Source organism: Leucoraja erinacea, chromosome 25 (assembly GCF_028641065.1).
Source record: "Leucoraja erinacea ecotype New England chromosome 25, Leri_hhj_1, whole genome shotgun sequence".
NCBI lineage: Eukaryota > Metazoa > Chordata > Chondrichthyes > Rajiformes > Rajidae > Leucoraja > Leucoraja erinaceus.
The window spans coordinates 14,055,222-14,071,219 of record NC_073401.1 but is presented as its reverse complement, the minus strand read 5'-3'; the positions used below and the strand labels follow the sequence as shown (position 1 = coordinate 14,071,219).

At 42.0% G+C, this 15,998-nt stretch overlaps 1 protein-coding gene across 9 annotated transcripts in view; it reads right to left on the bottom strand.

Moving 5' to 3' along the window:
- cux2b (cut-like homeobox 2b) overlaps positions 1–15,998 on the bottom strand; it is a 285,814-nt gene that overhangs the window by 125,530 nt on the left and 144,286 nt on the right. For all 9 annotated transcript variants that reach the window (XM_055655802.1, XM_055655796.1, XM_055655795.1 and 6 more), the window contains exons 2-3: positions 12,084–12,194; positions 6,571–6,618 (exon numbers count right to left, since the gene is read on the bottom strand). In XM_055655802.1, coding sequence (XP_055511777.1) covers positions 6,571–6,606 — 36 coding nt within the window. In that variant the 5' untranslated portion in view covers positions 6,607–6,618; positions 12,084–12,194. The remainder of the gene's footprint in view (positions 1–6,570; positions 6,619–12,083; positions 12,195–15,998) is intronic.

The window sequence follows — 15,998 nt, the reverse complement described above, 5'->3', positions numbered from 1 at the left end:
GTACAGTACTGGTCTTTTGTTTGAAGGGTGGATGTTGGTGCATTGGCAGTTCAGAGAAAGGTCAGTTGTCTCATTAATGATTCAATTCAACGATACCTTATTGTCACGTACTTGGCTACTATAAAATGCTTTGTTTTGCATAAAGCCTGGTAAAATCATACAGCAGACCTTATCTAGGCAGTGCAGACAAGTCACCAGGTTCTGATGCCGACAAAGTTACGAAAGGTTCATCTGACAATCTCATCTTCTGCTCGCAGCGGCAAACCAGGCCTGCCGCCGCACATGGCCACAGGCGGCCCCCCACCCGGATCCCCCCATCGCTCTCGGCAGACCCCCACCCAGATCCCTCTTCAGGAAAAGTTGGGACGACGAGGTTTATATTGACATGCATTTGGAAAAGCGAGGGAAGACTTGTAAGATGCTGATGGGATTTGTCAGGGTGAATGGGGTGAGGATGCTTCCTCTTATCAAACAATCTAAAACTAGGAGTCATTATTTAAAGGAGTTGCCAAATAACAATCAAGTGAAATTTGCCATGGGTTGAGAGTCTGGGTAGAGTCTTAAAATTATTTTAAGTTAAGCTTAAACAGATTCTTCCCAAGCAAGAGGATGAGATTACTGAGAGGCATCAGGCAATGTAGGGACCAGGTTCCAATCAAGTGTTTTATTGTCATATGGCCCAGATAGAACAATGACATTCTTACTTGCAGCAGCACAACATCAGCAATGATATTAACAATTGACCTCAAAGGTTGATAGTGTTATATCTGCTCCTCATTCTTAAGCTCATACATCATCTTGCCAAAATTAAAGAGTTACCCATGCTAGTGGAAAGCGATCCCCATTTCCCATTTTGGACCCTTATACATGATGCGTGTTTCCATCTCTGCGTGTTAACTCTGGAAGATTTTAATATTTTAATTTCCATCCTGCGAGGTTTCCATCAGCCCCTGGATAGAAGTGGACTGAGCAAGTCCCATAGCGGCTCACAGCTAACACCTGCACAGGCTGGCCTTTCTTGCAAAGAAAGCAAGTCAATACATTTGTGTTATTAACCACAGCCGACATCAAGAAAATCATACGTTTAACTTTCAGTCTTTGGGGGCAGGGGACAGAAAGAAGCATGCCTCAAAAGCTCTATTATTAAACTTTAAAAATGGAAAATACGTATTGACATTTAGACAAAACTCTTCAATAAATAATAAAATCACTCTGAATGTCAGCTGATTGCTCCATTCAATACACATTCCAGAAGATAAACATCAGATTAAGAGTGGTGCTAAAGTTCTAACCACAATTACATTTTTAATTTTCATGGTGTGAATTATTAGTTTGGAAATTACTGTAAGCAAAATTTATTTCATTCATATCAATTTCCTCTTACCATTGTTAATTGCAAACATAGATAAAATAAAACCCCCATATGAAACTAAACAGCCGTCTACTTCCGATTTATATTCGTCACAGTTTAAACCCTCACGAGATCAGGACAAATTAATACAATCAACTTCACTTTTCTTTTCAAACAGTATTACGGTACAAAGCAAGTTTGACATTAATGACCACAATAAATTACGATAATTGATTGGAGTTTGTCCTTTAGAAGTCGGCTCAGTTTCATTTTATCTTTTTCTATTAATAAGAAGTTTTTTTTCTTATTTTGTTCATTCTAGGCTTAATGATGCATGGCTATAATAACTATCAGCTGAGCATCGCAAATGTTTCATCAAACTCAGTGTCTCCTTGTTCTGAAAGGCTCTTAGCAGTCCGCCTAGCACTAGCCTCAATAAGCATAAATTCATGGGAAAGATGATTATGCGGTGTTCAGAGAGGGCGGTCCTGACCTCCCATCTACCTCATTGGAGACCGATAATTGGACTTGATCGGACTTCAATGTTGCATATTTGTGCTAAATGTTGCGCTCGTCATCCTATATCTGTGCAATGTGTATGACTTGATTATAATCATGTAACGTCTTTTCTTTGACTGGACAGCATGCAAACAGATGCTTTTCACTGTACTTGACACATGTGACAATAGCAAAACAAACTATACCCAGAGTGGTAATGATTTTAATGAATAGCACAATATTTTGCCTTGTCTTTTATGAAAGATGAGAGTTCCAGTCAGTAACATTATTGTCTTATATTTGGTGTCCTTTATGTTCCTTGTTTAGTTTAGAGATACAGGGTGGAGACAGGGCCTCCAGCCCACGCCAACTATTCATCACCCATGTTCACATTAATCCCATGTTCCCCACACACTAGGGGCAATTTACAGAGGATCAATTAACCAACAACCTTGCACGTCTATGGGATGTGGGAGAAAACCGGAGCACCCGGAGGAAAGCCACGTGGTAACAGGGAGAACATGCAAACTCCACACAGACAGCACCCGAGGTCAGGATCGAACCTGGGTTATTGGCGCTGTGAGGTGATAGCAGTTCCACCAGCTGCGCCACAGTGCTGCCCATTAAAAAAAATCTATCTTGTATCAACCATCTTACTGCGTACAACCGTTGATTCAGCGAGGCAAGTAAAAGTGCACCCTTCTTAGTAAATAACTCTTAAATTATGCGGAATAAGGTGGTAGATACAATACAGATTTTTAACTGGGAACGCATATATAAGGGGCAGCAAATAGAAGGCAAATGGGATTTTGTTGCTTTGATATGTAAAAGCACAGAATGTAAAAGGAAGATGATGTTGTTTAATTTGTATAAAACATCGGTAGGACCCACCTATTCAACACCGAGTAACCAAAATACTGAGAAGACTGAATGTTCAGGGATTAATAATAATTAGATAAGGATGTTCGTAGATGCTTTTAACATCATCAACAATGAGGGATACAAGGAAGAGAAAATTTGAAACTGATTATTAGCAGTTAGAGACTAATATATTGTTTCAAGAGGGTCGATTGAATAGATTAAAAGGGTAGAATATAAAAATAATACAGGGAAATGCAGAGGTGGAGGATAAGTGGGCATTGAAAAGCTTGGATAGCCGCAACGCATTAAATGGTTTCTCAGTGCAGCATATTTACCATTTGATGTAGGAACCAAAGTCACTCGGCAATGAATTCCTGCAGCCGCACTGCAGTCGGAGAAAGCCACAACAATCCTACCCAACTGGTCACTGCTCTGCTGGGAAACAAGGAGCAGGGGGACCTGGACTTATCCTCTATCTCAATAACATGCTCCCATTCACCCGCATTGATATCTTTTGACTTTCAAAATCTACCTCCCTCGTCATTAAATGGAGGGACATTGGGCATATGCAGGCAGAGGAGATGCAACGGGCCTTCATGGCCAGCTGCAGCCGAGACTGTAAAACAGTGCCTAAACCAGGCGACTTATGGACTCAATGGCCTTTTTCGGCACATTCTGTACACAATGGGGGATTGTACTTAATCTATGGCAATAAGCTGATTGATCTGTACACAAACAAAGTATTTCACTGTACCTTGATATATGTGATAGTATAGAACCATTGAACTATTGAGAATAGTTGTAATCTAATTCTCAAGAAAGGTCCCGACCCCAAATTCACCTACCCACGCTCTTCGGAGATGCAGCCTGACTCATTAAGTTACTCCAGCACTTTGTACACCAACATCCGCAGTTCCTTGTTTCTACATCGAGATTAGATCTATGTTATGGTCTATGTTCTCAATACATTCATCAACAATGCCTCCACTGCCCTCTGTGGCAAATAATTTCACAGGTTTCACCCAGTGAAGAAGTGTCTCCACATCTACTGGCTAATGTCTCACCCTAAACCCGAAACAGTTACCACATCCTCATGCTTTGTTTGTCTGTCTGGCACAGTCAGAATTTTGTACATTTTAATGAGAACACCCAGCATTGAATTGAATTGAATACTTTGTCACATGTGACAAGTCACAGTGAAATTCTTTGCTTGCGTACCCAAGGTCTGCAAATAGTCGTAAAATAAAGGGCACATACAAGGTTACAAATTCCCGTGCACCCACACGCCAGGTCCCGCTTTGTTTGTCCCCCCCATGCTGGGTCCTCCATTGTTCTTATTACCTCCGCCCCACCCCATTTCCGATTCCACGTGCCTTAATTATGCACACTGACTTCCTTTGTGAAACTTCAGTTCTGATAATCCAAATATACCACATCCACTAGTTCTCCATCATCTATTCCATCTCTATTTTTTCTGCAGCTTTCTTTTAAACCAGCAGCAGGATAATATTTGCTACAGACAGACAATCTGCAAGAACTGGTCAATAACCGAGTGAATTTCAGAAGGGGACATCAATGCAAATCAATGCATCAATCCTAAGCATCGATAACTTGGGAGACTAGCTGGGATGCGAGCCGGGGAATTTATTGATTTTCCGTGCTCTTACCAGCACAACTTGATTTAAAAAAAATACAGCTAATTTCCTTTCATTCCCCCTTTTCAATCACACCTTTGTTCCCCAGCATTTCTGGGAAGATACATGCGTTCCCTTCCTCGAAGACTAAAACAAAGTCCAGGCACCTTGTGTTTTAGGCAAGGGATGCATTCTTAAACAGCTCCGCATAATTTTAAAACCGAGTAAATTAAATATATACCAGATTACGCTGCCAGGTGTATATTTGTGCACGTTATTCCAACAATACCAGCGTGTAAACAAGCTTTGGTATTAAATGAACAAGCGTGTTATTCTAAAAACGTATTGATCAATCACGTATAAAGCTGTATCTGATTAGCAGCTCTGTGATTTCTTTATTCCCTGATGAAAATGCAACAATTCTCCAATAAGCTCACCAATCTTTTGCTTTCCACACACTTCTAGAAACTTTTACAGTCCACTTTTATGTTCCTTGCAGGTTTAACCTTGTATCATTCTTCTCAATCACATTCTTGGTACACTTTTGCTGAATTTGACACTTTTCATAATCCTATTATGCCCCTGTTCCACTTAGGAAACCTGAACGGAAACTCTGGAGACTTTGCGCCCCACCCAAGGTTTCCGTGCGGTTCCCGGAGGTTGCAAGTAGTGGAAGCAGGTAGGGAGACTGACAAAAACCTCCGGGAACCACACAGAAACCTTGGGTGGGGCGCAAAGTCTCCAGAGGTTTCCGTTCAGGTTTCCTAAGTGGGACAGGGGCATTAGTTTTAATATCCAATAGGAAAATGTATACACCTCCTCTTTGAATCTAAGACTACTCTTAATTTCTTCCATTAATCATAGTAGTCACTATTTTTTTTTGTGCTTTTTTCTCTGGAAGGAATGTGCAGCTGTGGCATTTATGGCTTTTGTTCCTTAATGTTATGTATTGCCTATCCACGGCCATGCCATTTAACCAAGTACAGCCAACATGCTCTTAATGCATCCTTTGTAGTTTCTGTAGTTTAAGTTTATGACCATAGGTTTTGTATTAAAACCAGTTCACATTCCATCTTAAATGAAGTAGGAAGGCAGGGAGGGGGCTGGAGGGCAGTAGATGGCAAGGGAGGAGGCAAGGAGGCAGGGGAAGGTAAAGATGGTGTGGAGAGAGTAAAAAAAATGGGAGGGGTGAGCGACGCAGGAGGAGGCGGGGGGAGGGGGTGCGGTGCTGGAGGAGGCAAAGCCAAGTTGGACCATCCAGAGTTTCGCCCGGAACGGGCACCGCTCCACAAGATCTAACGCGTGGGCTTTGGAAATGGTTGCAAATCTGTCGACTCTAAAATAATTTCACTGTATTTTGCACGTGTGACAATAAAGCACTAATGAACAATTGGCCGTGAAATTAAAACATGTTTCTCTATGGCAGCAGTAACATGGACTGAAGTTTATTCAATTTCTCCATGAAAAATATTAGAGCAGAGATGGGCTTTCAAATATCCTAGTTTGACCAGAATACTGGGTAAGACAGAAATATTACAGAGCAATAACACTCTGTCCGTGTATTGAAGATACTGTAAATTGTTGGGATTTAACAAAGCAGACAATAATTTTCTGTGATGCAGTACACCATTTTATCAGCGTAGTCATGTACAAGTGATGAGATTTTATACCCATACAACGTGAATAATTAAGCATTTTATTCTGGAATGCCAGGACAGATATTGAAAGAAATTAATTTGGAGGTGCTTTGTCATTACAAAAAAAAGAATGCAACATTTTTAAGTATACACACAACAATGTAACAATAACATCTAAGTACATTTAGGTTAAGATGACATGGAGCAATAACACTGACATGGTAGCCTGAGTGCGGTCAGATGACAACAGTGTAAAATATAAACAGCAGAACGAGTGAAAATGAATTACGAGGACAAATTATGGGGTTTATGAGGAATCTCAGATGTGATCTGCGAAGTTGAATAAAAGCAACAAGTATCTGCAACAATAGACGGGATTGGCACGACGTTTGGGAATTGGGAAAGAAGAGTAAGTGATGAACAGATACGAACCTCGGCTAAAAAACAAACCTGGCTCAATCGAGAGATACGAGGAACTTATTCAGTTTTAAAAGTATCTTGATTTTATCGAGTATATTTCAAGGCAACAATAAACCTTTGGAAAAACATTGGGATTATTTTGTCATGCTATCAAATTTGAAAAGCTTACCTCAGCTTGGAAGGTCTTTAGGAGAGGTGCAACCATTTCTCTAATCTCCTGAAATACAAAGTTTTAAGATTAAACAATGATGTCAGCACAATCCACTCATGCAGAAGGTAGTTGAAGCAGGTACTATTGTAATGTTTAAGAAACAGTTAGACAGGTACATGGATAGGACAGGTTTAGAGGGATATGTGCCAAATGCAGGCAGGTGGGACTAGTGCAGATGGGACATGTTGGTCGGGATGGGCAAGTTGGGCCAAAGGGCCCGTTTCCACACTGTAAGACTAATTAAACCTGCATCAACCACTTCCTGTGGCAGCTCATTCCATGAACCCATCACCCTTTGTTGAAAAAAAATGGCACCCAGATCCCCTCGATATTTAGACTCCCCCACCCTGGGAAAAAAAGTCTATGATAATCCATATTATCCATTATTTTATAAACCTTCATTTAAAGAATTCGAACAGAATTGAGTGCAGCGAATAAACAGGAGAAGTTCGAGAAGAGTGACTTTGGAAGTCTTTCTGGAGCGGCCATAGGGAGAAGGAAGGAACCATAGATGCTGCTTCACACTGGTGATAGACAAAATGCAGGCAGGTGAGACTAGTGTAGACCGAACATTGGTAGGTATGGGCAAGTCGGATGGTCAGGCAGCATCTCTAGAGAAAAGGAATAGATCGAGACCCTTCTTCAGACACCGGTGGCAGTAAGGTGGTTGTTACAGGCCAAAAAGGAATTTAAATAGATTTGTACGGAAAATAAACAGGCACTATCGGCCCACCTCATCCAAACAGTCTGGATTTATCCTGTTTGCCTGGAAAAAGTCTGTATTTCCGTGCCTTTCTTATCAGAAGAATAAGAATGGCACATATAAAATTTCTTGAAAAGTGGTAAAGATTTATACAAAATCTGTCAAAATTAGATCGAATGCATCAACAGCCCGAATGCCTTTTAAATGTTGTAATTGTGCCTGCCACCGCCTGCTTGTTCTGAAAGAGGCTGGAATGAGAATTTTAACTAGATGAGAAGTTGAGTAAAGAGAGCCAATTGACGTCAATGAGAGCAGGGTCATCAAAAGGGTCAAACTTGGGGTCAAAGGGAAAGGCCAAGTCATAAAAGTTAAAATGCTGGAAACTTTCAGCAGGTCAGGCAGCTCTGGACAGGGCCGTGTTTATATTTCATGTCCAGAACTATTCATCAGAACTAGAACACGTTTAGGAGGGAACGGGTTTTAAGCAGAGAAAAGGGCAGCACAGTGATGCAGCAGTAGTGTTGATGCCTTACAGTGCCAGAGACCCGGGTTCAATCATAACTACGGGTGCTGTCTGTACTGTGTTGGTACATTCTCTCTGTGATCGCGTGGGTTTTCTCTGGGTGCTCAGGTTTCCTCTCAAATTCCGAAGACATACAGGTTTATAGGTTATTTGGCATCGGTAAAATTGTAAAAAATTGTCCCTAGTGTGTAGGATAGTGCTAATGTGTGCGGGGTGATCGCTGGTTGGTGTGAACTCTGTGGGCCGGCTGGCCTGTTTCCACGGCGTATCTCTGAAGAAATTCTAGGGACAGAGGGGTGTGCAGGGGGCGAGAGTAGTGTTCTGTAAGATTGACGAGTAGATGCCACAACAGGAAAAGGAAGTGGGAAAATTAGGGTTGGAGTCTGGCCCCAAAAAAAATCACGTGCACCTTTAGTTTCTGAGAGTGCCTTCAAAGATCCCCAGTACAAGCATCACAAATCCAGCTCACTGGCTGCAGTCTGAAGGGTCTCGATCCAAAACGTCACATATTCTCCATACCGTTGGAAGATTGACCCAATTTTCTCTTGTGTGCATAGTATCTTAGTGACAGGAAATTGCAGTCTCTAAGGGAATTTAAACTTGAATGCGGATGTGAAGCTCCTTGGCTCTGTTCTCCTTAGATAGACACAAAGTGCTGGAGTAACTCAGCGGGACAGGCAACATCTCGGGATAGAAGGAATGATTGACTTTTGGGTGAAGAAGAAGGGTCTCGACCCGAAATGTCACCAATTCCTTCTATCCCGAGATGCTGGTTGACCTGCTAAGTTACTCCAACACTTTGTGTCTTTGGTGCAAACCAGCATCTGCAGTTCCTTCCTACACGCACGCTGCTTATTCCCTGAGCTTCTGCAATAACCCTTTATCTTGACCCATAACCCATCAATGACCTGGAGAGCTGGTGAACAATACAAAGTACAACTTTAATATTCCTTCTGTTCTTACATTTGGACTCAGTCTAATTTTGAAAGATTTTAAGATACATTTTTTCCACCCTCCAAAGAACGTTATCATTTAATTTCACATCATTTTAACACAAGATATACCTGCGTTAAATATCAGGAAGCTTGGGAAATCTTTGTAATTAAGCAGAATACAGAATAATAATGTATGTTCAATCTATGTGAGAGTTGAGTAGACATTTTTTCTCACTCAAACAGCTGCATAAATGGGTGGTGAGAGGCTTTAGACATTAGAGATACAGCGCAGAAACAAGCTCTTCGGCGCACTGAATCCACGCTGACCAGCGATCACCCCATATATTCACACTATCTGGCACACCAGGGACACTTTACAATTTTTGCCAAAGCTGATTAACCTGCAAACCTGTACATCTTTGGAGTGTGGGAGGAAACCAGAGCACCCGGAGAAAACTCATGTGGTCATAGGTACAAACTCCACACAGGCAGCACCCGTATTCAGGATCGAACCCGGATCTCTACTACTACTCTACTGCTGCGCCACTTTGCCGCGCAAACTCTCAACGCTTATAGAAGAGACTTTTAATAGACCGAGAGCTGTAACCTGCAGGTCTTTCAACGGAGAGCTGGAACTTAGGAGCAACTGAAATAGTTCCACTCATCAGGGTGGCATGAGCACAATGGGCCCAAATGTTCGGTAGTATTCCTGCAAATTTCTATCTTATTCATTGATAACAATGCCAATAATTTAACCAACACTGACTGTGCTTTCCACCAATACCTAAACAATAATTATGAGGTAACAGGACGTTTTCAGATTAAAGTCATCTATGCTGACCTCTGTTGACTAATGGTTTAAATGCAGACTGCTATAATGCAGTATTATTGGGTTATTCTCTGGTGCAGGTAGCTTACTGTCCTCTCCAATAAAAAAACGTCTTATCCACTATACAGTCATCATCTCCCCAGAAGCTTCTAGTAAACTGAAATAGAACATTTTAAAATTGGGATTATCTTTATCCAGCTTCCACAACCTGCCTGATCAACAGCTCCTCCCTCATACAATTCATATATAGTTTTTTTTCTCTCCTTCCATCTGGGTTAGAGTAGCTTTCAAATATTGGCCGCCTCACCATTTCTTTTGATAAAACTGCTCCGCTGCATCGAAAATACAAACCATCCCCCCCCCTCCCCCCCCCCCCCCCCACAATAATTAACACAATAATGCGAGCAGTTGCCTCCAGCACCAGAGACCCAGGTTCGATCCTGACTATGCATGCTGTCTGTACAGAGCATGTAAATTCTCTGTGACTGGGTGGGTTTTCTCCAGGTGCTCTGGTTTCCTCCCACATCCCAAAGACGTGTGGTTTTGTAGATTATTTAGCGACTAAAATGGTCCCAAGTATGCAGGATAAAATTCACGTAGGGTGATTGCTGGTCATCATGGACTCGGTGGGCTGAAAGGCCATTTTCCACGCTGTATCTCTAAACGAAACTGCTTTAAAACATTTCAGCAGCACCTCACTGCACTTGTACATTTCTCTAAAGAAAATGGAGCTGATTATTTCTTCTCGGGTGTAATAGGCAGCTGCATAAAACACCTCCCTGTTCTCACATCGTCAGTGCCAAAAATAATCCAAACTTTAAAAAAAAAAAATTGGTACCTGTACAACATTAATGTCGACCAAATAGGCCTTTTCAGGCAAGAACCAAATTTAAAAAATATGTCAAATTCAATTGGACTCATGGTGAAACAGTTTTTAGAACAAATCCAAGCAGTCTTAAATGACAATCTGCTGGGTCAAATGACGCACACTTCACGATTGCAGTTCTCCACCCTCATACTGACGGTTCCATTACCACCCACACAAAACCAAAACTGTCTCAAAGCATCAACTTCTCAACAATGCAAAAAACTTTCTCCTGAGTGTCTATGCAACATCAGCAGGTCACAATCAAATGAAGATCATGGGGGCACCTGTATTTTGATCAAAGACCCAATCTACACACAAATATTGTTACGGTTGGCATAGTCATAACAGCTTTTTACTTAAAGTTCATGTAAAGTAGCAATAAGCTTCCACGTGAGCTAATGGGGACCTTTGAAACCATTACAGCTATGGGGGCACCATCTCCAGAATTAGAAGGCAAACTCTGGTAGGAGATACAGAGTAAATAGCAAGAACATAGAACAGTACAACGCAAGAACAGACCCTTTGCCCGGCATAAGAACAATTGGAACTGAGCCACAATGGAAGTTTGCTTCAATTCTCAATCCATGCCTGCATGATGCAGATATATTGGAATAGGCTTCTTAGTTACTTTGGCCAAGAGGAAGCTAAAGTGGGAAAATATTCCGTCTTTTGGAAAAGCAAGCCTGATTAGCCAGAGTCTTGCTTTCCCCCTCTCTCCATCTTTCCCCCATCCTAGTTTCACTGTCCTCCCGATTAAATTTTACTGATTGTATGTCTCGTTATCACCTTGCCCTCAACTAACAATGAACCATTGTACATTTTCCTTGATCATCGTCACCCTTGATCTGTGTTTTCACACCGTACCCTTCCATATCTCTATGCTTCCATCTCCCCTGACTCAGGCTGAAGAAGGGTCTTGACCTGAACCGTCACTCATTTCTTCTCTCCAGAGATGCTGCCTGTCTTGCTGAGTTACCCCAGCATTTTGTGGCTATCTTAATATATTTTGGTTAGCTCTGGCAAGTTTCAAATGATAAGTTACCAATTAATATTCCATTGCCATTTCATCTTTGGCTGCATTAAGGACTTGGGGGGGGGGTTGCATTAGAATGGGTTATTAATTTATTGAATATTTATATACAGGTCCACCACCACCAATTTTCAGGCATCTTTGATTCCAGATCCTTTCTGGATTATCCATTTTGCCGGTCTAACTGAGGTTAGGGCCTCCAGGAGGAGTCTACTTAGTCTGTCGATGGACCGAGATACCAGCCCCAGCAGGTCCGGAGCTGCAGAGCCCCAGCCGCTTGGGACTAATTCAACTCGCTGACCCCAATGAGATTAGGATCGGCTGCCTCATCCGACCTAGGCGCCACATTTTAGGGGGTCTTCTGGGTGAGATTTTAAGTGATTTGGTGCAGATTAAAGGAGATGCCAGGCCCTCAGTTGCCCGATAATCGGTGGCAGACCTGAATTATTCACAAGTGTGTCACAGGCCTGTGATGTTGCTGCAAATAGGAATGTCATTGTTCTGTTTTCAGTACATATGACAATTAAACCTTGGTGAATCTTAGACATTGAAATATTAGTTAGGCATTTGGAGAAGCACATACCTCTGGCACATTTCTTTTGAATTCGCGACTCAGTTCTATCAGATGCTTGTGAGATTGCTCGCTCTCTTCCTGGCGAGCCGCTAGTTCAGACGCAACAGAGTTCAGCTCCTTCTGCGAATGAGATAACAGACAGGTAAATTATTAGAGGAAGTTAAACATGTCCCAAAAGATTTATCACAAGCCTGGTTCCAATAGTGAGCTGCCAAGTAGGTTTGAAAGCAGAGTGAGAAACCTTTAGATATCTCAGATATCTATTTTGCCTGCAGAGATTCATCACCAACCCAAACTGAAAATGGCTTCAAGAGCCTCAGGGATTGGAAACACAAGGAACTGCAGGTGCTGGTTTACAAAAAAAAGACACAAAGTGCTGGAGTAACTCAGCAGGTCAGACGGCAACTCTGGAGAACATGGATAGGTAATTTTTTGGGTAGGGACTGAAGAAGGGACCTGCCCTGATACATCAGCTGTCTGTGTTCTCCATGGATGCTGCCTGGCCCACTGAGTTACTCCAGCACTGTGTATTTCTTTGCAGGGATTGAAGTTAATTGAAATCACCATCGTGAGGTTCACTGCTAGTTTTAGTTTAAAACATTTTTTTTTTTACAAAAGTGTCGCAATGTGATACTTTCGAAACAAGTGTCATCTTTTTGCAACATGCTCTGTGGGTCAAGGTAATTAATTAATGCCCAACCATTGCTGTGTCATCTAATCTCAGTCTATCTCCTGTGTGACAGACAGCACCTTCAGCAGTAGTGTCTTGGGTGAGGAGGGGAAATAATGGCCAGGTATCTGGTCCAGGATAAAATTCTGATGTCACAGTTGGAATGCCAAAGCTGAGGGCAAGGCTTAGCTCAGCACACTGATAATCATCATCAACATTGTACGACACATGGGGTATTGTGGACATCTGGAGTATGGTGTTCCGCTTTGGACACCCTGCCATAGGCAGGGTGTCACTCAGCTGGAAAGAGTGCAGAAAAGATTTACAAGGATGTTGCCTGAACAATGTGGAGAGGTTAGGCAGGCTCGGACATTATTCTTTGGAATGTAGGAGGCTGAATGGTGATCTTGTAGAGGTGTATAAAACCATGAAGGGATTAGATATGGTGAATGCAAAGAGTTAACATCCAAGAGGACACAAGTTTAACGGGAGAGGGGAAAGAACACGATGGGCAACTTTTTCACTCAGAGGGGAGTGAGTATATGGAACATGCTGCCAGAGGAGGGAGTTGTGGCAAGTACCACAATATGATTTAAAAGGCAGTTAGACAGGTACATGGATCGGAAATGTTAAGACGGATATGGGCTAAACACAGGCAAATGGGATTAGCTTATATGGGCATCTTGCTCATGGACAAGTTAGCTCAAAGGGCCAGTTTCTGTGCCGTATGACTTCATGTGCATGGTTTGGCCACTTGGGTGAAGGGTCAGAGGGCAAGCACTGCCCACCTCTCAGCAAGGAAGCAACACTGAGGATGGGTAGAAAGGGAAGAACATGGATCGGAGAAGGAGTAGAATTGAGGGAAGACAGGGAAGCAAAAAGGAACCGAAATCCAGGGATATTACAAAGACAAAGAATATTTACTCAGAAGAAAATTCATAAATTTCAACTTCACACAATTTGAAAAAATGTCATTCGATTGAATGTGGTGTTTTTTTGTGTATACCACACTGCAAAGTATACAACCATTATAAAATATTCATTACACAAATGAAAATGTTCAACTATCATTTGCATCAACTGTTACACAGCAGGTTCAGGAATTATGACAGATTATATAGTTCAAACCACAGAAACAAAGTGAATTTGAAACTTAAGTAAATCAATCATAAATAATGGCATTTTGTCACTGAGATTTAACCAGTGCAAAAAAAAAAATCATTCTATCTGCAAATTACTTTAAAATGTGAACACAAAACCTTGTTTCCCTATCCCTTCGTGAGCTACATTATAATATCATTCCTAAGTCACAATGGAGCTAATTTTGTTTGATGTCTCAATTGTCAAATGTGTTTCAATATGATTCAATGTCCTTTCAATATGTTTATTTAGCAAGTGGTCGAATACTCATATCAATGCTGTTGACTCAAATATTGGCAAAAGCATTGTCAATGCTCCATAGTTTCAGCTAATTCTAATGTGAGACATGCTAAGAAATTTGCCAACAGTCAATATAAAAGATCAGTTGTTTTTATGGAATTAGCCTTCCGGTCACCCACCAGAAGTGTCTGCAGATATAGATCAATTGTCTAAAATCAGTATTATTCAGTTTAACAAGAAGTCAGATAACCTTTGTATATGAAGGCTGCAATAATTTATCTACAAAGTGTGGGCCGGGAGAATTCCATAAAAAGACACATTTGGATTGCCTACCACTTGTGAAACTCTTTTCTCCAAACATCAATACTCCAGTAACACAGCTTGACAGGAAAGTTTAAGTCTTCATTATATGCCATGGCAACATCGCACACCATGCATCTATTAAGCTATGTATGAAGTTACAAGGTGTGAAATGAATTCAGCTATAGATAATTACTGGCAGGAAATCAGATGGCTTTAAAGAATTAATGAGTAAACTGTATAAAGATGTAAGCTTGGAAGATTAAAAATTAAAAGCAGCATTAAGACTGAGCTCTATCAAACGAAGACACTTCAGGGACTTGGCCATTGGTGTGATGGGTATAACCAGTGCAGGCTGGCCAGGAAGAGCGGGTTGCAAATGCTGCACAATGACAGTGAAGAACAAGGCAAACACTCCAACCAATCTTAGCATTCCAGGCATGGAAATAGCCAAAGAAAAATCTGTTCCCTCCTCCTTCATTATGCAGTCAAAGCCTGCTGGATAACATGAATGTCAAGTAAAGACAAGAGAAGATGCAGAAACAAAGAACATTGAATTGAATACATTTTATTAGCCAAGTATGTATACATACAAGGAATTTGCCTTGATGCTTGGCTCGCGATTAACAACACGATATACAGTAAACAATTAAGAATAAAACATTATAATTTAAACGTGAAGAATTAAATAAAATACCAGAGCAAAAGGAGGGTACAGACTTTTGGCTGTTGAGTAGAGCTACTGCTCGTGGATAAAAGAACAGTTTTTATGTCTGGCTGTGGCAGCTTTGACAGTCCGGAGTTGCCTTGCAGTGGAAAGTGCTTCGAAGAGTTTGTGGCCAGGATGAGAGGGGTCAGAGATTATCTTACCCGCTCACTTCCTGGCCCTTGCAGTGTACAGTTCGTCAACGGGGGGGAAGGTTGCAGCCAACAACTTTCTCGGCTGATCGAACGATGCGCTGCAGTCTCCGGATGTCATGTTTGGTGGCTGAGCCAAACCGCACCATGATGGAGAAGGTGAGGTCAGACTCTATGATGGCAGTATAAAACTGGACCATCATTGCCTGTGGTAGGTTGTGTTTTCTCAGCTGCCGCAGGAAGTACATCCTCTGTTCGGTATTTTTGACTGGAGAGTCGATGGTGGCCCCCCATTTAAGGTCCCTGGAGATGACGGTTCCGAGGAACTTAAATGACTCCACAGATGTGACTGTGGTGTTGTTGATGGTGAGTGGGGGGAGCTCTCCTAAAGTCTACAATCAATTCCACCGTCTTAAGAGCATTGAGCTCCAGGTTGTTGCGCTGGCACCAGGACGCCAGCTGTGTCACTTCCTGTCTGTAGGCAGATTCCTCCCCATCCTGGATCAGTCCAATCAGGGTTGTGTAATCTGCAAACTTGAGAAGCTTGACAGAGGAGTCAGTGGAGGTGCAGTCGTTGGTGTAGAGGAGAGGGGAGAGTACGCAGCCTTGCGGTGCTCCTATGCTGATGGTCTGCGGGTCCGAGATGTGCTTTCCCAGCCTCACATGCTGCTTCCTGTCTGTCAGGAAGTTGCTGATCCACTGACAGAGGGGTTCAG